Below are 22,028 nucleotides of genomic sequence, written 5' to 3'. Positions count from 1 at the left end.
TTTCTCTAGAATACATAAAGAGTTGTTCTCACCTTTTAAAGAATAAATTTAACACTATAAATGTGAAAGAATGAGCTTAAAGGTTCAAAGGACTATCACAGAGCAGGTTTACTACTTGCATCCTTCCTTATTAGTCTTTAGAGACGTTTTCTAAACAAACTAACATACCCAAACTCTTTAACAATAAAAAAAAAACATGGAAAATCACCAGCCTTCGTCTTTTAAAATAATAAACAGCTATGACAGCGAGTGTCTGTATTCAGCCAAAGATTGTGTGAGAAGAGACGTCACTCTGTAACACCTCAGTAGGACCACGAGTCAACATTGTGTGTACTGTAGTTCAGCAGGAACCAACAGAGTAATGAGTCATCTCTCATAGAAATAATCTCGCCTCACTTCAACTTCAGAATTTCCCTGTTAGACCTGGATTCATATCAGGACCTTCAGTATCTGGAGTTAGTCAGATACAAGAATGTGTCAGATATGTTTAATTAACATGTTTATATATTATGCTGCTCATCTGGTTTCCAGGTTATAGATGCAGGTTGTGAGCATTAATTAAACTGCCACTAAAAACTGTAGTGTTTCTGCCAACAAAAGAGCTTTTTACTTGCAAATTTAATAGAAGTTGGATGAATTGTTGAAAGATAATCATAAAATTCAATACTGCTTCGATACTGGGTTCAAATGAAACGCTATCGAAACCCATCGCTACTCATTTATGAAGGGCATCTTTTAAAAAAACAAAAAAACTTAAAGGCACCAATTTGACTTTAACCCTTTCATGCATTAATTATGATTTTTTTTTCCTCTTTAGGCATGAAAAAAAATATTTGAACTTCATTTTTTTTTTGTCCAACTTAGTGGACAGATGATTAATTGTCATTTTCTCCCAACATAAAATCAAAACTTGGAAATTTTAATAATTGTTTTACTTCTTATTTGTTACTTGATGTTACAAAATTTTATTTACCTGCAAGGGTCTATTACTATAGACGGATTGGTGAGATGTTCCTCAGTTGATAAGCATTTCTAGCCGGCAGGCGGCCATCTTGGTTTTCAGCTTTTACAGTCTATGGTTTTGAGAAATTTGCATTGCACTTACAAAGGCTGGCCAATGAATGGCAGCGTATGAGATGACACACTAGAGTCCACTGTGTTGGCTGATGTGCAACTATACCATTAAAAACCCCATGCATATATATAAGAAAGCTGTCCGCTGTAGTGACCACTATGCATGAAAGGGTTAAAATGGTGAAAGTCCATATATTTCAATGCCTTTTTTAATAATTATGATACCTCCCCTTGTTGATTGCCACAGGCTATGAAGCCAGTGAGGACAAGGCTTACAAGGAGCCCCTACTAACCGACCCAGATGAGCCTCCACCGGTACCAGTAATGCTGGCCGAGCCGGCCCCCGTGGCCCCCGTCACACTGGAGTGCTCTGAGCCAGCCTACACAGAATACCCCGAGACTGGGCAAACAGGTGGGCTGGTTAGCGATCGGTTGTTTTTGTCGGAGGAGGAGGAGGAGGAGGAGGAGGAGGAGGAGGAGGAGGGTGTGGACTGGTTCCTTATCACACTGCAGATTAGTCACACAGTATGATGTAGCTGTACAGCACCTTAAACCAGGACCTAACTGATGATATTACAAGGTCTAGAATTAAATCCTAAAGGGTCTTGGACCTTGATAACTCAGCATTTAGGGAATTTGGTTGCTGGATAAAAAAAAATATAGAATGAAATGTAAAAATTTGTTTCTTTGAATTAAACAACAGGCACAATATCTGATTATTTCTACAACAGAAAAACGCAGCAGAATCTACCAACTGAGAGATTATTGGTCGTCCAAAGTGGTCTCGGCTGAGTCAGTCTATCTAAACCGGCAGATTAAATGAATAATCGCTGTAGCGCTTCCTGTGTGGTGACACTTGAGTGATGTTAGCAATATTGTGTCTTTTATTTGACCGATCCGAGTCTTAGTTATTGGAATAAAATCACATTATGTTGTGAGAGCCTCAAGTAGGAGAAGTTATTGTGCGGAGGTGTACGCTGACCGCTTAAGAGCTATTTGTTGTTTTTTTTAATGTTTTATTTATCACAGCATTAAAGTTTCATTGACCCTGTATCAGACACTACCTGCGACAAGACATTTGTCTCTAAATGAACCTCCTCTGTCTGAAAACAATGTCCAAAACAACACAGCTGAAGGGAAGAAACTGGACTACATGATCCATTTCTGCATATAATATGTGGATTCATGTATTAAAATATCAGACATCTAAACTCATTCATGTTCAAAAACTTGAAAATGGATAAAAAGTCGGAAGTCTGAGGATTGGTTGACAAGATTGTTTCCATCGATTCGTTAATTTCAGAGCCGCAATGACGAGTCAATTAAATGATCAGTGGACTGACAGAAAATTTATCTGCAACTGCTTTGATAATTGATTAATAATTAGTCATTTTACAAGCATATTTGCTTGATTTGATGAAGAATCAGCAGCTTTTCTTTGTTTTACATTAGAGTAAAGTGATTAATTTGAGATTTTGGACTTCTGTTAGGGGGAAAAACATGACATTTGTTGACTTAATTTCACATTTTTCAATGTTTTCTGAGGTTTTATTCAACAAACGACTGATAGATTAATTGTGAAGATTATCAGCTGATGAATCGATAATGAAAACCATCATTAGCTGCAGCCCTGATGTCAAAACCTTTTAACAGACATGGTAGTCTAGATGTTAAAGTAGTGAGGTTGTGACCAAAACCCAGATCTGAATAAATTCTAAGTCACCTTGATAAAACCTTGATAAAATAAAGACAATTCACAGAGAAAACACACAAGTTATATCAAACTCTAAGCAAAGATCATTTGTATAAACAAGTTTTTTTTGTTTTTTTTGCACCTTTTTGTTCATATTTGATCATCCTTGAAATGTTTCTGCCGCTCTTCTCCACCCACATCCTGCTTTTTAAATTCAGTTCGTTTCATTCAGCCTTACATTTCGTTGGTCTGAATCATGTTTTGCTCCCAGAGTCGGGGGATTTAGTTCAATTGCTCTTTAATTTACACAAACATTTCCCATTTCTGTGTCAACAGGCAGCGATCCCCAGCCAGAGAATCTCCAGGAAGGCTTGAGGGAGCACCTGAAGAAGACTCTGGAGTTCTGTCTCTCCCGGTGAGTTTCCATCGATAGTTTTAACGCCACATTACATCACAATAAAGCACGGGGCTTATTTTGTTACCTGAAGAGGAGTTAGGAGGAGGAGGAGGAGGAGGAGGAGGAGGAGGAGGAGGAGGAGGAGGAGGTACAGATTGATTTCAGGAGGCTAGGATTATTGAATTACCAAACACAGAACGGTGACTAGAGTACCAAAACTTTTGTAATATCCGTCAACGTCTGAGACTAGAAGGAATATGTCTTTGCACGGTGGATATATCGACTTCCATATCGACTTCCAACCAAACTACGAATGAGAAGCTTTTCTCCTTTTTGAACACATTTGAAAGAGAAGATAAGAAGCTAAACCTCAGACTCTCCAGGAAACAGACAACAACAAGCTAAACATGCTAAAATCTCACCACCACCTCCCTCCTCCCTTTCTTCCTTCTCACCACATCTGCTGCTGCTGCTTCTCGCGTCGCTCAGCAGCTGTTTCACACTCGTTAATGGAAAGAAGCACTTAGAACCACATAAAAAGTGGTTTACATCATCTGAAAGCTGGGAACCTGAAGATTAATTTGAGATGCAGCTCAACACTTTGTGTCACGTTTTTCTAGTCATTAATCTGTAATAAACATTGTGTTTCACATTTTGAAAGTTTATAAAGGTCTAAAACTGTGTGATGGAAGTATATGATGGTCATTCACATGTTCAGATATGTCTCGTAAGTTGTTGCAGTGATTTTTTTGGGGGGTTGAAACCATTTGTTACACAGATTGGGTGCAAAATGTAACCATTTTTGATAAAAATGGTCAAAAATCCCTCCAAAATACTTCATATTTATTTCTGCAAGAATTGCATTTTTTGGCAATTGGACGGTGAGCATTTTTCTTCTAGAAATGGCTCAGAAACCCTCTTATGGTCGATATATCCAGTAAAGCCATACATCCTCTGAATGTCCTCGGTCTCTAGTTTGTGGTTGTAAAGTTTCATGAGGCTGTTATTATCCCAGAGGTCACAATAGGTCATTTTTATACCGTGATGTCAAGTTTAAAAATAAAAAAAAAATGGTGTCAGTACAATGAAACATCATCCCACATGAATACAGCTGGCCTCATTGAATCCACAAGATTGTCCGTTATCCAGTCATAACAAATTTTTGCAATTCCGAGACTGTTTAGGGACCTCAGTATGCAGAAACACCATTTATAGAACAGGTGAAAACAACATTTAAACTGCATGGGATTAGCATAAAGTGAGCATGTCTGTAAAGAGGAGACTCGTAGCTACTCGTAGAACCCATTTTCATCCAGATATATTGAGTTGAGAAGTCAAGGGACCCCTTTTGAAAAGGGGGTAAGCATGACCTCATTGGTACCGATGGAGGCCTTATGTCGTCTAGTCTCATATTACACCAGCTTCTTCGCTCTGGTTTTAAAACTCAGCCCGCCGCAGCCTCTGAAAGACAGTAATGTCGGGCCGAGGGCGCTGACGCCCCCGCGGGTCTCTGAGGGTTAAAGAAGCTTTTTGTTTTTTATCTCAGTCTCACATTTTGATTTATCACCAGAAAGAGTTTCAACCTCAGTAAATATGATGAACGTCTTACTCGTTTATCAGGAAGACAGGAAACTCTTGACTTGGTTCAAACATCTCAGTTGATTTCTATTTGCTTTTTAAAAATCTTGCCAATTTCAACTTTATTGTCTTGCAGCCACATGAGACATAGAGCACAGTCAGACTTAAATATAAAATACCTGGAACATACAATGAAAATATACCATGAAGCTTCACATCTTGGCACACAGGACACATCTAAATGACTTTAGGAGGTACAGCAACAGGTGGCTGTACTTCTGGTTTCTGTATCTTTAACACTGTAGTCATAGTGGTAGAAGAAGATAAGGCACATTGTTGTATGAACAGTGCTTTAATGTATGTTGGTGGTGTTTTTAGCTATTTATGCTAACGATTCTGTCACTAGGATTAAGCTAAACTTCCAAGAGAACTTCAAGTAGCATAATATGTATTTTTCTCTAAGTACAGGTTCTGAATTGTGAGGATTTTCTGCCTTATTCTTGTCTTATATGAAAGTGAACTAAATATCTTTTAGCTTTTAGATTGATGGCCAGACAAAAGAAGCAATTTGATGACATTACCTCGGTCTTTTTTTTATAGTTATAATGGGCATTTTCAACCATTATCTGCCATTTATAGACCAAACAATAAATTCATTTATCAGGAAAATGATCTGTATGTAAAAATAATTGTTAGTTGCAGCCCTAGCATTAATCAGTAATTAAATCTGTCTGCCACCAGTGTGCCGCGGGACTACACATTGTTTTTAATGCTGATGGAGCCTCTCTCTCTCTCCCCCCGTGGGCGTCAGGCTCGGTCTGAATGAAAGCCTTATTTCATAATGTTGAATGCCTCTGCGGCGGCTGGTTTTAGAGGGAATCAAGGCCTCACAAAAATTGACATTTCTTTCTGTTGTTCATCAACTTAGACGAGTTTACTGTCTGGTTTTTGTCAGTAGCTTTGCCAAAACTACAGTAGGAGTAACAAAACCAAAAAAAAACAAAGATCAGACATGATGGGAGGACGATGGAGTTTAGAGGAGCGCTGTCGGATTCTCAGACTGGTTCAGAAAATGTCTGGAAAATGAAAATGAAACATCTACTCAGAGCTCCAGACTGTGACCAAAACGGTTACATATGAAACCATTTTTTTGGGAGCGTGCAAGTTCAAATTCTTGGCTCTTTTGGTGCGTGATGCGTGTGTTCGTATCGGTGGCGCTGCGTGAAATTCACGTTCTCCAAAGTCAAGGACACAGAACTTTACAAAACAATCCATTAAGCTGTTTCTGTGTTGCACAAATGAAGCGGTCTGTAGCTGATTATTTAAAAAAAAACAAAAAACAAAATGAGGAAAGAGAAGAGGAGGAGGAGGAGGAGGAGGAGGCTGGTGGGGAGGGAGAGCCAACGAGAAGTTCCAACCCAGATGCCACTGATGATGAAAGTGCAGGCAGAGACGACCGAGCAAGCGAAGAAGAAAAAAAAAATACTACTTTCAACCACAATGGCTAACGCAGTACCCGTGGTTACAGTACAAGGGGGGGGGGGAGCTTTGCTGTGTGTGTGTGTGTGTGTGTGTGTGTGTGTGTATTGTAATGTGCAGTGTGGTCCGTCCATCGCAGGCAACTCTAAACTTGTCAAACTGGGTCAACGCAGCTTGAAACTTTGAACTTGCAGAACAACAAGTAAGAAACACAAAACCAGCGGGGACAGATGCATGAGCCCGAAACACCGAACCCCTCCCGACTCCTTTTCATCGGTTCAGTTATATAACAGAAGACGACCTGTTATGTCGGTCACTGCTTGTGGCAGAGAAACTTAATATTCAGGTTCGAGTCTGTCGATCTTTACGTCAGTGCAAAACTAACTAGGGGATGCAAATTTAAAAAAAAACGATTCATCAGCATGCAAGGTCATTGATTAATACCATGCTGTACCAAAAAAAAAAGATAAAAGGGCCAGTACTACCAGTGGAAAAGTTAGTCTGGAGCCCTGCTTCGGTTGCATTTTCTTTGAGAAAACCACTTCAACTCTCATAAGTGGAGCAGCTGAGCGTTCAACAGCAGTGGACTGAAGAGTCTGAGGTCCTGTTTACACCTGGTATTAACATCCGTCTCAGTGTGGACGGCTCTAAATAAATACAGGTGTAAACGCACCCGAGACGCATTGAGGAAGGATAGAGATCTGATCACTCAGACCACATTCGGAGGTGGTCTGGGCCGCATGTGACCACATTGGGCCACTTTGAAGGACCGCCTACTCAACCGACGTCCTCTATTTTCTGACAGACGAGGCGGGGAATCGCATTGCTTCAACTTGTTGATAACAGATAGAAAACATAATCCACCTCCTGTTTTTTTTCCTGTTTTTCCCCTAACCCTCAAATTAAACCAGTAATTAAACCAAAACCAGAAACTAACTTGTTTTTCGCTTGTCTGTCTAAAAAAAAAAATATATTTCAGAAGCTAAACATTGCTGGATAGTTTCCTCTTTCCTGTCAAGTTGATAACTACAGTTTTTAGTTTTGCTGTGCTGCCGTATCAACCTGGACCCCTCTCTCTCTCTCCCTCTCTCTCTATCTCTCTCTCTCTCTCTCTCGCGGCAACCCGGTTCTCTCACCGCGGGGAAGTGAGATCCGATCACAAGTGGTCACTCAGGACGCATGTGGAGACACATGTTTTATTGCCAGGTGTAAACAGACGTACTTAAAGCTGTCCACTTGTGATCGGATCACCCAAGACGGATGTTTAATACCAGGTGTAAACAGGACCTGAGAGGTCTTTAGAGGAGCCAGAAGCTCACAAGATCAAACCTCCCAAATAGGGGATGAAACAGTTTCCAGTTTCATGATAAACCAGGGTGAAATTCCCGACTGTTAGTATCACAGTTTCAAATTTTAATGATATTAAAACCATGTTTGATTACCACCCTTTGGAAAAACTCACTGTACATACTGTCCAGCTTCAACCAAAGTTAGCAAAAGTCTCCCAGACGCAGGTGCAGCGAGCAGGTTTGTTTTGCATCAATGAAAACAGCCTTCTTAGAGGAAATGCAGTACAATCCAGCAACGATCTGTTTATGTTACGTACTTTTTTCAGAGGTCTGCGGACACAAACACGTTTCACACATGCACACTAGTAAACATGGCTGCAGCATGATGACTTTCCAGTGTTGTAAAATCCACTGAGTATTACAAACCGCTGTGCAGTGTCTCTCTGATCAGCCTTTAAATGCAATAATCTGTTGGATTGTATTTCATTGTCTCACCGGTGTTTTTAAACACGCCCCCACACCAGCACAGCCTCATGTATTGTTCAACACAGGACTGTTTTCAGTCTGAATGCAGCTGAACAACAAGAAAAAGTCAAAAAAAAAAATGGTTGTTTTTAGATGTTTCTCTGCTCCAACACACCTGATTCAAACGATCAGCTGGTCATCAAACTCTGCAGAAGCCTGATAACAAAACCCCGTCCGTTTAAATCCGGCGTGTCGGAGCAGGGAAACATCTAAAACAGGACAGGTGTGCACATACTGTCATCTGAGCAGGGTCCCCTGGAAGTCTAACCAACCATCTCTACCTCCTCTTTCTCCTTCTTCTTCTTCTTCGTCTCTCAGGGAGAATCTGGCCAGCGACATGTACCTCATCTCCCAGATGGACAGCGACCAATACGTGCCAATCGTGACGGTGGCCAACCTGGACCACGTCAAAAAGCTCAGCACCGACGTGGAGCTGATCGTGGACATTTTACGATGTGAGTAAAAAAAAAAAAAAAACGTCACCAGTAATGATTTGATGTGTTGTTTTTTTTGTTTGAAATTTATGACCCCGCTTCAGGATTGTCAGGAGTGAAACTGGGCTTTGATGGCGGTTGCTTATCTGCTAAAGAGGCGAGACAAACTTACCAGGCACAGTGATGTTTTTGTTTTTTTTTTTTTCAGCTTGTGGTTGGGGCTGATTTCCCAGGAGAGGTTATTAAAGTGCATCCAGCAGAGTCGTACCTGCTTGTGTTTGATTTACACACATAGTTAATTTACTACTTAAATTAATCCTATCTGACTCGGAGCTGAACATTTTTATTTTACGGCTCAGTGATGTGCGGAAGATTTTTATATATGAAAATTGGCTGAGACTCTGTAAACAGTTTTAAAAATGTGACGCATTTTTTTGCCTCGTATATTATAATATAGTCTTTATGGCATCAGGTTTAACTAGAATTACTCATTAACAACTTACAGTTTAATAGTGTAAAAGTAAAGAGTTCAGTTATTTTCACATTTAAATGTCTTGTTTTGTCCTGATTAACAACCTGAAGATATTAGATTTAAATCACAGAAGACTAAAAAAACTATACTATTCTTAAAAGAACGACTCATCAATCATCAAAATAGTTGCTGATTAATTTTCTGTCAAGTCAGGAATCAGTAAATGTGAAATTTCTTTACATCAACAACTAAAACGTGTGTAATAAACACGAGGAACCCGTTTTCACAGACGGATCCTTCTTTGTTAATTTTACACCTTTTGTGTCTTCTTCCAGCTCTGCCATTGGTCCAGGTGGATGAGAAGGGGGAGAAGGTGCGACCCAATCAGAACCGCTGCATCGTGATCCTCCGAGAGGTTCCAGAGAGCACGCCCATAGAGGTAAAAAAACAAACGGATGTGTGCTCGATGCCAGTCCTTTCACCGTTTTATAAAAACATCTCTCACGTCTTTTAACTCTCTCCCGGTAGTCGTCTAAGCGTGAGTCAACAGGTGTGTGATTACTCCACGGGTGTACGCCTTTACACGCCTTTACACGCCGCTCACGCCATTTAATACAAGCGTAACTTGTGTACTTTTTGCAGAAGTCAAATATGTAGTTTGCCTTCATGGTTTATTCACATCTCTGTGCTCCTCTGTGTTAGGACTATCGTTATGTTCTGTGTTTTTCTTAATTTGCTGTTCGTGACAGCGCTCGACTGTAGAGCTGAAAACACAGCGAGCGATGTTTAAATAAAGCGTTTCGTCGTTGTGAGTGAGTTTAATTCAAATGTAGAAATGTTCAATTTATTTATGGAGCACATTTAAAAAAAAATACCATCAAATAAAAGACTAACGACTGTACAGAGAATAAATAAATAAGGTTGTTTGGTTGTTCTAAGCATCTCAATATGTAATGTAATGATTAGTAAAATCTAAAAATGTCTTATTGGTGTAGTTGGTATTGATATCTTATACAATCTGACATGTGGGTGATGCATCTGGAGAGCGTTTCATTGATTTCTCAGTGTGAGGAAGACCACCTGTATTATTTAATCAGTTGAATAAACCAGAGAGCCGATCCTGCGTTCACACATCCAAGTTGTTCTGTGTTTGATGTTGTTGCATAAACCAGCTCAGGATTTTAATACGGACATGCACTCCATCCTCCATCCTCCACACACACACACACACACACACACACACACACACACACACACACACACACACACACACACACATTTACAGCGTACATGCAGATTTAAGGAGGGTTAATGTCACTCAGATGTGTTTTTCATGCCGCTGAGAAATCCTGAAGAGTGAATTGCTGAAACTTTATGATATCAGCGTCGCGCTTATCTGCATCAGCACGACGGGACGTTTTTAGTTTCAACTTTGTCAGAAGCTGAAGATGGTTATCGCTCTGTGATGTGTGCACAACGACTGTTTAGTTTTAAATTTTTGGCTGGAGGGATGGTTATATCGGTCAGTTAGTCCACTGCAAACTGAAATATCTCAACTGTTTGATGGATTGACATGAATTTTTTTTTTACAGACACCCAGAAGATAAATCATAGTGACTTTAATGATCCTCTCACTTTTCTTCTAAGCGCCACCGTAAAGTCGCCACTTAATAATAATGATCATGCGTTTTATTTACGGGCGTCTCTCAAAGCACTCAGACACCTTACAAGACACAGTTAAAAAAAACCCAAAAAAAAACGTGTCATATCAACTCTCAGATGTACGTCGCTTTGGATAAAAGCGTCTGCTAAGACTTTACATTTACATTTTTCATTTAGTAGACAACACAAAGCAGGGATCTAGTCAGGAGACAACAACACCAGTAAGTGTCATAAAGCTGAAGTTTGGACCCGATAGGACGAAGATGCCAACAGGAAGTGCAACAAGGCGATGATTAGAGTGCATAGAAGCAAGTTATTGTTTTGTTTTTTCTCTCCCTACAGTTCATCAACTGCAGAGGTTTGATTGTAAAGATTGTAAGATATATAAATAATAAGTTAATATTATTGATGATCCAGAACACGGCGACACAGCTGGTCTTCAACCAGCTGTTGATATCCCTCCACTGGCTCCCAGTTGCTGCCCGCATCAAATTCAAAACCCTGACACTCGCCTACCTGAACTCCCTCATTCAGGTCTACACTCCCTCCAGATCACTACGCTCTGCCAATGGAAGACGTCTGATACCACCAACACAACAGGGTCTTAAATCACCAGCTAGACTCTTCTCTCCTGTAGTTCTCCGGTAGTGAACTGAGTCCCTCTCAGTCTTTAAGAAAAGACTGAAGACCCGGCTCTCTCACAAACACCTCTGCACTTAATGGACTGAAGGAAGAGAAGAAACAAAAATACATAATAATAATAATAAAATCTGCTTCTATGCATCGTCTATGTGAATGCGTTCGTTTTTGGCAAAATACCAGCAAAACTAACGACACCCCCATCAGCCTCAACTGTGCAAATTAGCAAATGTTGCTAATGCTAAAGTCCTAAGCTAAGAAGAGGTGTGTTATTGCCATAGTGAGTATATTAGCATGTTGAGGTAACCAGTTATTTTAACTGATTACAGCCTCAGAGCTGCTGGTCAGTCTGTAGATCCAGAGCCGTCCAGCAGGAAGTTGAACCGGACACAACCCGGCGTCAGGCTGCGTCGGCCAAATCGCAAACATGCAACCTCACATACCCGGTGGATTACTTTGTAACATGAGCGCCGTATTCAACTGTCTTCTCGTGATCCGTCGTGACGATGGAAGATAAAACGGTCGCCGCTGTTTTAAACTTTCCAAGGTTGTAAAATCCTGTCTGAGTATCACAAACCGCCGCACTGGGTTTTGGCTTTTTTTAAACGCTTTAATCTGCAGCTTCAGCTCGACTCACTGGTATTTCATTGTTTCACCATTACCTCAAACAAGACGCCACCACCACCACCACCACCACCGAAGCCCCCCCCCCTCCTCCTCTGCGCCGTAGTGCCAGATTTAGTCTGAACTTTTGCTGATTCTCACAATATTTTTGCCAAACGCAGCTGAATGTTTTTATTCACTTCACATCATCCAACTTTTTCAAACCAAACTGAAAGTTTCCAAGAGTCCGAAACCAACGAAAGGCCAAATAACCAGAGCAAATATTTATTATTATAATAATTACTGTGCAACAACAATAACACCCGACACACACACACACACACACACACTTATATTCAGGAGCCACACGAACTGTTGAGAGAGTTATTTACAACAGGACTCAGACACCATAATTGAACTTTTATCTCTGTTCCAAACAAAGTTTCTGCTGCTCGCCAGTTAAATTGGTTCACGGAGCAGCGAAGCCTGTTAAAAACCAGATCAGTTCTACCACATAACCGAGATCTGGTCTTCTTTACACAGACCTATTGTGTTGTAAGTTTGACTTTTTTTTTTTTTTTTTTTTTTTTCTCTCAACATTTTTGGTGGATTTTTATTAGTTGTGGCAAAGAAAGTATGAATGTTTTTAAAAGAGGTAGAAACAATGGAGTCTTTTAGGTTTTGCACATATTAGACCTGTAAAAGTCTAAAATGATGGTTTCTGTTACAAATATCTTCAGTTTAAAAATCTTAGATAACAGAAATTAAATCATCCGTCTAGACATAGAATTAAAAAACTGTTATAAAATGTAATAGATACTTTTTCCTGTATGGCTGAATACTTGATATCTTTTTTTTATATATTTGATATTTTCTTTCTTCTACAGGTTGTTTTAATGGGTCACCAGTGAAATGACTTCATGTTCTCGTCTCCTCTCTTGTATTCTGTTTGCAGGAGGTTGAGGCTCTTTTTAAAGGCGACAACCTGCCCAAGTTCATCAACTGTGAATTTGCCTACAACGACAACTGGTTCATCACCTTTGAATCAGAAGCAGATGCACAGCAGGTAGAAAGTTTATTGTTTCACCCCTGAATCACGTTTTCTTTATCTCTCTCTGTCCATTTCTTATATATATACTTTGTCATGCCCCAAACCTTTTACTTAGAAAAGCCTTTTCCCACTGATGTGCTGTATATTTGAGTTTTTACCCTGATTGGACTGTTAGTAATATGATAAACTGTTAGTGATGCTCTTGTTTCTTATTGTATTTAATATCAAACTGTTAGCTAATGCTGTGCTGTTCCTTTTCTCCTGATTTAAGGCATATCAGTATCTCCGTGAGGAGGTGAAGACCTTCCAGGGGAAGCCTATTAAGGTACGAAACGTTACGTTAGTTTGACAGACACGTTTCTCCAAAATGACACAATGAACAGCGTCGTACAAAGTGACGAACAAAATCTCCAACACTCACAAGACAAACATGTTTTAAAGTCAGTCTCTAAATTCAATATGAACCAAATCATATTTCTCATAACGTTGGTAACTTTTGGCTGCTCTGCTCAGACAGTTAAAGGCTTTTTAAAAAGACAAACGATACATAAAACCATAAGAACCACTTTGGTCAACTGTCAAAAGAATAAAAATAAAGAAAAATCTGAAAAGTTAAAGTTAAAGTTTAAATTAAACAGACTCATGTATTCATTAAACTCTCTGGTTTCTAGTGACAAGGCACCTAATCTGTCTTTGTGTCCGTCTCAACGGTTATTCCCTGCGTTCGTCTGTGTGCACTTCTTTTATTTTCTGTGGTTATCGGATCATTTTACGGAGTCTGGAAAGGCCCACGGAGGAAAAAAAAATAAGTAATTCATGCTCTCAATTTAGTAATTTGTGCCCTCAATTTAATAATTTGTGTTCTCGATTTAGTAATCTGAGCTTCCGATGTAACAGAACGTAAACCCTCACCAGGGATCTCTTGATTTAATAAGCTTTTATTTTGATCTCGGATATATTTCAGGTTTTTTTGGCTTGTAAGCAAAACATTGTTTTATCTCCGAGATCCTTTTAAACGTATTAAACAGGATTACTGGCTTTTTAAAATCCATCTATCCAGTTCTGATGTAACTGAGGAAACGTCTTCATTTGAGAGCACATTTTATTAAATCAGAGTTCCTCCCGGGGCTCCGTACTGTTTGGAGGTTAAACGCTTCAAGCCAACTGTGTTTCAACAGAGTCAACTTACATGTTGAACAGGACAAAGTTATCTTCCTTCATGCATATTTAAACAGCTCCACAAAGAAAACACGCATCGAGGTTCCTCCGCTGAAAACTGTGAATGTTCACCGTAGAGGTTCGTTTGGAGGTCACGTGACATCACGCTTTTAAGTAATTCCACTAATGTATGAAAATCCCCCGTTAACACCACAGAAGAAGAGCCTCGCTCGGCAGAGCTCCGTCTGCAAATCTTTCTTGTTTTTTAACCAAACTCTTGTATACTATACAGTGCTGTCGACAAATGTAAAGTGTAATTTATACTTGTTGTTTACACTGTAAATTCAGTTTTACTGTCAAAATTATTGCTTTTATTTAAGCTAAAACTGGTCGTCAGCCAGCGTGTTTGCCACAGTGATGAGCAGTAAATTAACGGCACAAATACATATTTGAAAACAAGAAGCAACTAAACTAAGTCTCAAATTTATCAAACTAGTAAAAATGACATTTTTGTCTTAAGTGAAAGATAAAAGTCAACATCTTTTAACTTCTACTCTTATTCAGCAGACTTTTCTTCCGGCTTCAGTTTAGTTTTCTTTTTGTTTCATCCCTATTTTTTATATTAATACATCATAAAAATATTTGTATTAATGTTGTTAATTGAACATGTTAATTGCAGGCAGACATATTAAAAGATTTTACACAGATAAATTCACTTTTAAAAAGCACATTTTTGCCACATCATATCGTAACATATCAGTGAATAAAATGGATGAAAAAGGATTTAAAAACATAATAATGAGGCAGATGAAGAGTAAATCCTTGTGTCTGATTGGTTATTCCTGCCCTGATCGTACATTTAACTTTTAAGTAGACATAAGTTGCTTCTTCACTTTCAACAAAGAACTTTTAAACCTTTTTATATTGTCTCTTTAAAGCTTTCATTGAAGTCTCAACTATGTGATAAACTCAAAAGAAACGTCCAATACATTCATGTTCCTGTTCTGATTCTTCTCTTCCAGGCGAGGATAAAGGCGAAGGCAATCGCTATCAACACTTTCATGCCAAAGAACGGTTATCGGCCGGTGGAGGTGAACCCGTACGCCCAGCAGCGCTACACATCCTACTACATCCCGCCGGTTTACAGCCCGCAGCAGCAGTTCCCCCTGTACAGCCTCATCACGCCGCAGGCCTGGTCGGCCACACACAGCTTCATCGACCCCACGCTGGTGAGAATCAGACGCTGGATTTAGAATTTATAGACTTATAACATGTTTTTCAGAAAGATTAGCTTGATTGATTAGCTCAGCTTGTCTAGTTGTACGTAGCTGTGAAGACTGTTTCTTTTAATTTGGTGGTTAGATTTGTTGTAAGACTTTGTAAAATAACCCAGAATTTATTACTTATTTATTTACATAAAAACACAGAAGCGTTACGTCCAGAAACAGGTGATTCAATCTGCTTTTTCATATTAAATCCCTGCTCTCAGGGTCTCACTGTAATTGTTAACGCTGCTGATAAATGTGCTTTCTGTTTACCAGGTTGCCCCATTTCACAACAACCAGTTCATCAACGGATTTACCACATCACACAGTTTTAAACCAGCGACGTCTCCCCTCACTGTCAGACACTACTCACCCAGGAACAGGTCTGTATTTCTGAAGAACTCGGCCACTAAAAATAAAAAAATAAAAACTTTTTATGTGAAGAAACGGTCATAAAAAAATCTTAATAGGAGAAAAAGAAGAGCATGATCATTATAAAAGTAAAACTACTGGAATTATTTCAGTAAAAGTTGCTTTGTATTATGTTTTCACACAGAATATGATTCATGATAAAGTTAAGAATCTTATAATTTGCACTCACACGTCCTCATATGTTTTCAAAATGGATCCAAATCCACAGATTAACTTTTTAATCTGATATTTTCTGTTAATTTAAGTTTTAAAAATCCTCGTTGTGTTCCGCGTTTTCCCCCGCAGGAATCACAGTAAACCTCACCTGAGGCCGACCGTCCCCACAGCGGACCGAAGCACCGGTCTCCTGGACAGCCCGGGTCTCTTCCCCACTTTCCCCAACGAGAGGCTGAACGGGGTTCGAAGCAGCCCGCCGACACGACTCCCCACCAGCCAGCCCAGAACCAGGTTACCCTCCACCGCGGCCTTCCCACGCAGGGACACCGTGGGCACGGGACGAGTAACCGAGCCCGCCACCACAGACTACTCCCTGGGAGTGGGAAGAGGAAGGTACGGCATCACTAATCCGAAAAGTGTCACTAAACACTTCTGCTGAACAGAGCAGAGAACAGAGAGATACATTAAATTGTTAACAAGTACATGGACTTACATAGCGCCTTTCTACTGTAATGGACAAAGCGCTTCACAACTTTTCGCCTCTCGTTCGCCCGTTCTGACCATCAGGAGCGACTCAGGGTTCAGTATCTCGCTCAAGGACACTCTGACACAGGAAGTGTTGTATCGAAGTGTTCTTTTATTGCCGGCAAATAAAAGGAGAGCAAAATATCACTTTTTACAAAGAACCAAATCGCTCCAAAGGTTTTTCTTTGGGACATTTGTTTTTATGTCCTTGGGTCGGCTTAGGTCACACCTTATCATCCACCCTCCCTAATTTTTGACCAATTATTATGTTACTTTTATCTCCGTCACTCGTTGTCGGTCAAAACTCTTCAGACCAGGTTTTGAGCTGTTTGAGGATATGTACTGACATACATAATTCTTCCTGATTATATCCAATTTTTATATTTATATAAGTATTGGGAATCATTTTACACCATTATTGCCCAGTTGTCTTCTGGCCTTTTTTATTTTTATAAGTTATTCTAGTCATTTTACACCCTTATTTCTTGATCTCCTCCAGAGGGTATTTTTTAAAAGGTGAAGACTTTAATGCAGACTCAAGCAAAGTGACATGTAATACAAACACACTCAAATGTCTCCAGTGTATGATTATGATTCTTCTACTGTGCCTCTATACGTACAGTGTTATATTAAATATGGTTCATGAGATTATAACTACACCAATACAAATTGTATCCCACTAGCCCTTATTGCTTATAAACTTATAAAATCAATCTGCGTAGCTTAATATTGTCTTTAAGCACACCAATGACATTTAATGAAAATACACCATAGAAGAGCCTGGTACTGAACCGCCAGTAGACCTCCTGAGCCACAGCCTCAAGTAGATTAACAACCGTCTTGTAAATCACATCGAGCATCATTAGCTACAAATTAAAACCGTCGGAGCCTTAAATCTAGATGTGTGCATGAGTTTCTTGAACCAAACTGTTGAGATAAAGCAGGTTTACGGGCTCTTGCGCAACAGAAAAAACACATTTAGAGATACGTAACAGATGCAGGAAGTCGGGCTACAACTACTGATTATTCTCATTATCAGTTGATCAGTTTAGCCCGAGGCGATGTCATCAGATACCTTGTTTTGTCTGACCAACAGTCTAAAACCAATAAACTATCAATTAATTATATTTATTATAATGAAGGAAGCTGAAAAGCAGTAAATTCTCACACTTGAAAACCTGGAACCATCAAACGTTGTTGTGTCTTTTTGATTGAAAAAATGACGTAAAATGAGTCGTTTCTGATTGATTTTCTATCCATTGATTATAACTGACAATATCTGCTGTGTGCTGTTAAGTGGAGACCGTTGAATCAAATGATATAAATCGTATATGTGTAAGGTTAAGTCATTGTTTCAGACAGAATGGATGTTTGTAAATTCAAGTGTTCTCTTTCTTAAAGGAAAAATATTTCTGCTTCTAGGAAAAAGAGGGACGAAAAGTTTACAGTAAGTACTTTTTTTTTTTTTTTTAACCTTGTTCTCATTTAGCTGCATCACTTTCTTGAGTCGTATATCTCTAGTATGAGTTTTTTCTTCCCTTTTTATGCAGAGACTAATAAATTAATGCTGTAACATAAACGTCTGTAGTATCATTGTTCCTGTCGTCCCGTGTGTGTCCTTTCCCTTCCGTGTGCTGACTTTTGTGTTTTGTCGCCGTCACGCAGAGAGTGACGCCTCAGTCGCCGCCTCCTCCTCCCAAACCTCCGTCTCCGAGCTTCGAGTTGGGTCTCTCCAGCTTCCCTCCCCTGCCCGGAGCGGCCGGACAGCTCAAAACAGACGACGTCTTCGACAACCGGCTGGCCAGCAGCGTAGTTGTCGGAACCATCAAAGAACGGGTAAAGGACTGATTTTAACACCGGGGTTATGTGTTTTCTATATTTTATATGGATAAATTCATATATTCTTCGCTTTAATCTCTTCCCGTTAATGTGTTTTGATGACAGAATGTAAGTGCTGACTCCAGTACCGGAGGAGCCCTCTCTCCAGCGGGCCCCAAAGAGCCTCTTCGACCTTCCACCTCCCCGATGCCCACAAGCTTCCAGCCCTCGCCGACCACCCCGATCCCGGCCTCCGGGCCTCCGACACTGACCCCAGCCGCCGGACCTCCGCACAGTCCCGCCCCCTCCCTCCTCCCAGCAACGTAAGAACCAGACTTCCTTGAGAGACGTTATCTTGTTCATGCATTTCACATAAAGCTCCCGTCATGTTTCCGCTACCTTCTTCGCCCTCACGTTTTGCGTTTCGTTTCAGGGAGGTGAAGGTGACGGAGGTGAAGCCGAAGGAGGCGCAGTTATCTGTGGAGCGAGTTCCCGGCACTCTGTCCACCGCAAGCAAATCAGTGCAAGTCAACGGTGCTGCCACGGTCAGTATTGATTTCCTCTTTTTTTGTCTTTTTTTTGTTTTTTGTTTGTTTGTTTTTAATGTTTACCTCGTTCTCATCTCAATCGCAGACGAATCGATCTCAGCATGAAACAAAAGGAGGGTCAATGAATCGCGCTTTAATTCTGCAGCGTCTCGTATTGATCCCGATCGCAGACGAGTCAGATGTTCTCACCTCCCGGGAAGAAACAAAAAAAAGTTAACATTTTTTCAAAAATAAAAACAGACAGAAGTTTCAGTCTAAAAGTTTTACCTGCAGCAACTGAAGGGAAAGTTGCTGCACAATCGAGATAATAAAAGTCATAAACACAATAAAGACAAAATGAGCAACTCTCATACTGAGAATATAAATACAGACGGTGAGGGAGTCAGTCTAACATGCAAAGGCAGCTTGTTCCAGAGTTTCGGGGGGGAGGGGGGAGGGGGGGGGGCTAAAACCGCTTCAACCTGGATCTTGGCACAACCAGAAGCAACCGGTCAGCAGACCTGAGCGACCTTGACGGGGGCGTGTGGTCGTAAAAGGTCAGACAGACACGTCGGAGCTCGTTGACAAACAATAAAATCTTTTAAATCAATTTTAAGGGAAGGTCTGCTTTGGCAGGAAAAACCTGTCAGCCTAACTTATAATGAAATCCCCCCCCCCCCTTCCTAGTTTTGTGTTTTGTTTTTTTTTGCAATGCGGTAAAAACACAAGTGAAGTGTTAAAACCTGCAGCTGATGAAACGCTTTGATAGACCACAAACATGTAGGTGTGAACAGAAGGTTTATAAAGATGGGAGAGGGAAACATGATAACAGGATACGGCAAATGAATTTTAAACACATCCGAATGTTAGATAAACATGGTTGATATCAGGTTTCAGGAACTAGCAAACAGTCATGTTGTTAGACTGGTTACTGGTTTTTAAGAAGGCTGTAAAATTACCCACAGAGGAAGATTAAATCCTCTGGTTGAAGTGTAAATCAACTCCTAACACCTGAAGATTAAAAGTGTTTACTGCAGGAAAAATATGGCAAAAATGTAAAGTATGCAGTTTATTTAGGTGGAGGTGTGACTGTATGTGTCACAATACATTTACTAGAAGTTCAACTGAGGAACTATTTGGACAATAAGCCACGTTTATCAACCATATAACCGACATGATGAATCTCTCACGGATACAGACGTTTAAATTGACAGTTTGTTTGTTGTTTTCCGATTTCAAAATGGCGACAGCAGAACAGTAACAATAGCTGTGGCTGCATTAGCTGATTGGCATCTGCTCAACAATCACTGGCAAGAGAAAGCATGTTGGATCATTTATTTGCAAGCAGCTCCCACATTTGTGCAAAAGAGCGAACTGAAACCAACCAGGACATTTCAGTCCACTTCTGAAAAAAAATTGGTCATAAATGATGTAAAACCTGAATAATTAGTGTTAAAATTTAAACTCTTAACTCAGGTATGAAACAAGTAAAACTATCTAGTGAAGCTTTTTCAGTTATTTCAGACTTTCTGGTTGAAATAAACTGAAACACAACATTTAACTGCTGACTAGTAACCTGAAATCCCTCACTGTAGCTCTGCTGGTGCCTCCTCCTGCTTTAAGCTTTTTGTTATTGTTGATTTAACTGAGGTTTAATGTTCACGGCTGTTTGTTTAGGGGGAGATTAGTTCTCACAACAGAAACCTTGTTTGCTGCTCAGAATCTTTTGAGAGCTATAAATGGTCATTTCCTTGATATTATTATAATGATAATAATAATAAAAAGTTTATTTAGTATAACACCTTTCACACAAAGTGCTTCACAGGAATAAAAGTTCAAAATAAGACCATAAAAACATCATATAAGTGTGTCAATGATATGTAACCAGAATTAAAACCCACCAATCAGACAGAAGCTGAGAAACTTTGAGTAAACAAATCAACATGAGAAGTGATAGTTCTATATGACCTGTTTTAGACATTAATCCAGTAATTAAACTAACTTGCAGATGAAGATTCGTCAACATGGTTTAAATGATACAACAGGTATACTGGTAGATGAATACTGTATTGTGATTGTGTTAACGGTGGCGTCTAGGTCAGTAGAGCGTTTCACTAGTGCAGACTATGGAGTGACCATGCCGGTTGTTTCCTCCCAGGAGCTGAGGAAGCCCTCCTACGCCGAGATCTGCCAGCGGGTGAAGGACACCCCGACATTACAGCAACCGCCGACCCCTAAGGAAGCCAAGCCAGCATGCTCCGCCTCCGCAGGCGAGGAGAGGAAGTGCCCGGACGCCTCCATCCCGGCAGGGGAGGCCAAAACCAGAGAGACATACCCAACCTCCTCCAAAACGGGCTCGGCGGCCGTCACCCCGGGCAGACCCCCGCGGGAGGCCCGAAGGCCGGCCGGGAGGTGGGCCTCCCCGCCCCCACACCCAGGGAAAACCCCCAGCAAAGATCCACATCACACCCCGCCCAAATCCCCCCAGTAGGGCGACTCTCTCCCCTCTGCCCCCTCCATTGAGTCCCTCCCCCTCCTCTCCTCGCCCCCCCCCCCACCCCCCCCCCCCAAACCCCACTACGCTCCATAGATGCGTTTAAAAAAAAAAAATTAAAAAAAAAGGAAATATAAGTCAGGGCTACTCAATACTTATATCCCAGAATCACCAGTCACAACAAGCATAGAGGACGCCTTCTTTTCTGGATCAGGGCTTGCAGACAAAAAGCACTTTACTGTGCATGTAGAGCACCGTTTCATTCTTTTTATTCTATTTATTTGCTCTTTTTCTTTTTTTTCTTTTTTTTAAATTTCCAGTTTTATTTCTCCTTTTTTCCTCTTTTTTTTTTTTTTTTTGCATTACGTAGTTGTGTCAGCCTGTAAGTTGGCACAGACAACACTGAAATTTATTCATTCTGTCCAAACGGCCTTGTGGGATTAAATTAGTCTTGTGTGTGTGTGTGCGTGCGTGTGTGTGTGTGTGTGTGTGTGTGTGTGTGTGAGCGAGCGAGCGAAGCGAAGCAGCCAGGGGCATTGTGTTGGAAGTCACCCCCCAGTGGATGATGGGACAGAGCGCGTACAACAGACTCCACCTTGTTTGACTCTCATAGTGAGGGGGTTTGTTTAGCATGTTGAGTGGCACTTTTGTGCAACTTTTATGTAGCTTAATTATGGTTCATAATTAGCAGATGTGTCTTTTTTTTTTTTAATACATATTCACATCCATATGCAAGATTTAACACCGAAATCTCATC

The 22,028-nt window shown here is 40.4% G+C and overlaps 1 protein-coding gene across 3 annotated transcripts in view; it reads left to right on the top strand.

Moving 5' to 3' along the window:
- larp4b (La ribonucleoprotein 4B) overlaps positions 1 to 21,334 on the top strand; it is a 46,631-nt gene extending 25,297 nt beyond the window's left edge. Inside the window, exons 4-17 of one of the 3 annotated variants that reach the window (XM_044369236.1) lie at positions 1,322 to 1,486; positions 3,104 to 3,182; positions 8,354 to 8,490; positions 9,277 to 9,380; positions 12,801 to 12,911; positions 13,168 to 13,221; positions 15,077 to 15,283; positions 15,596 to 15,702; positions 16,037 to 16,300; positions 17,855 to 17,879; positions 18,098 to 18,268; positions 18,377 to 18,573; positions 18,684 to 18,795; positions 20,936 to 21,334. In XM_044369236.1, the coding sequence (XP_044225171.1) occupies positions 1,322 to 1,486; positions 3,104 to 3,182; positions 8,354 to 8,490; positions 9,277 to 9,380; positions 12,801 to 12,911; positions 13,168 to 13,221; positions 15,077 to 15,283; positions 15,596 to 15,702; positions 16,037 to 16,300; positions 17,855 to 17,879; positions 18,098 to 18,268; positions 18,377 to 18,573; positions 18,684 to 18,795; positions 20,936 to 21,268 (2,066 nt within the window). In that variant the 3' untranslated portion in view covers positions 21,269 to 21,334. Of the gene's footprint in view, positions 1 to 1,321; positions 1,487 to 3,103; positions 3,183 to 8,353; positions 8,491 to 9,276; positions 9,381 to 12,800; positions 12,912 to 13,167; positions 13,222 to 15,076; positions 15,284 to 15,595; positions 15,703 to 16,036; positions 16,301 to 17,833; positions 17,880 to 18,097; positions 18,269 to 18,376; positions 18,574 to 18,683; positions 18,796 to 20,935 lie in introns of all 3 variants that reach the window. The other 2 variants (XM_044369235.1, XM_044369237.1) reach the window with 2 other exon arrangements.
- Positions 21,335 to 22,028: the final 694 nt, after the last annotated feature.

The sequence above is a fragment of the Thunnus albacares genome, chromosome 12, assembly GCF_914725855.1.
Source record: "Thunnus albacares chromosome 12, fThuAlb1.1, whole genome shotgun sequence".
Classification (NCBI taxonomy): Eukaryota; Metazoa; Chordata; class Actinopteri; order Scombriformes; family Scombridae; genus Thunnus; species Thunnus albacares.
Note: the sequence above shows the minus strand (reverse complement) of the source record. Positions and strands in the feature narration are given on the sequence as shown.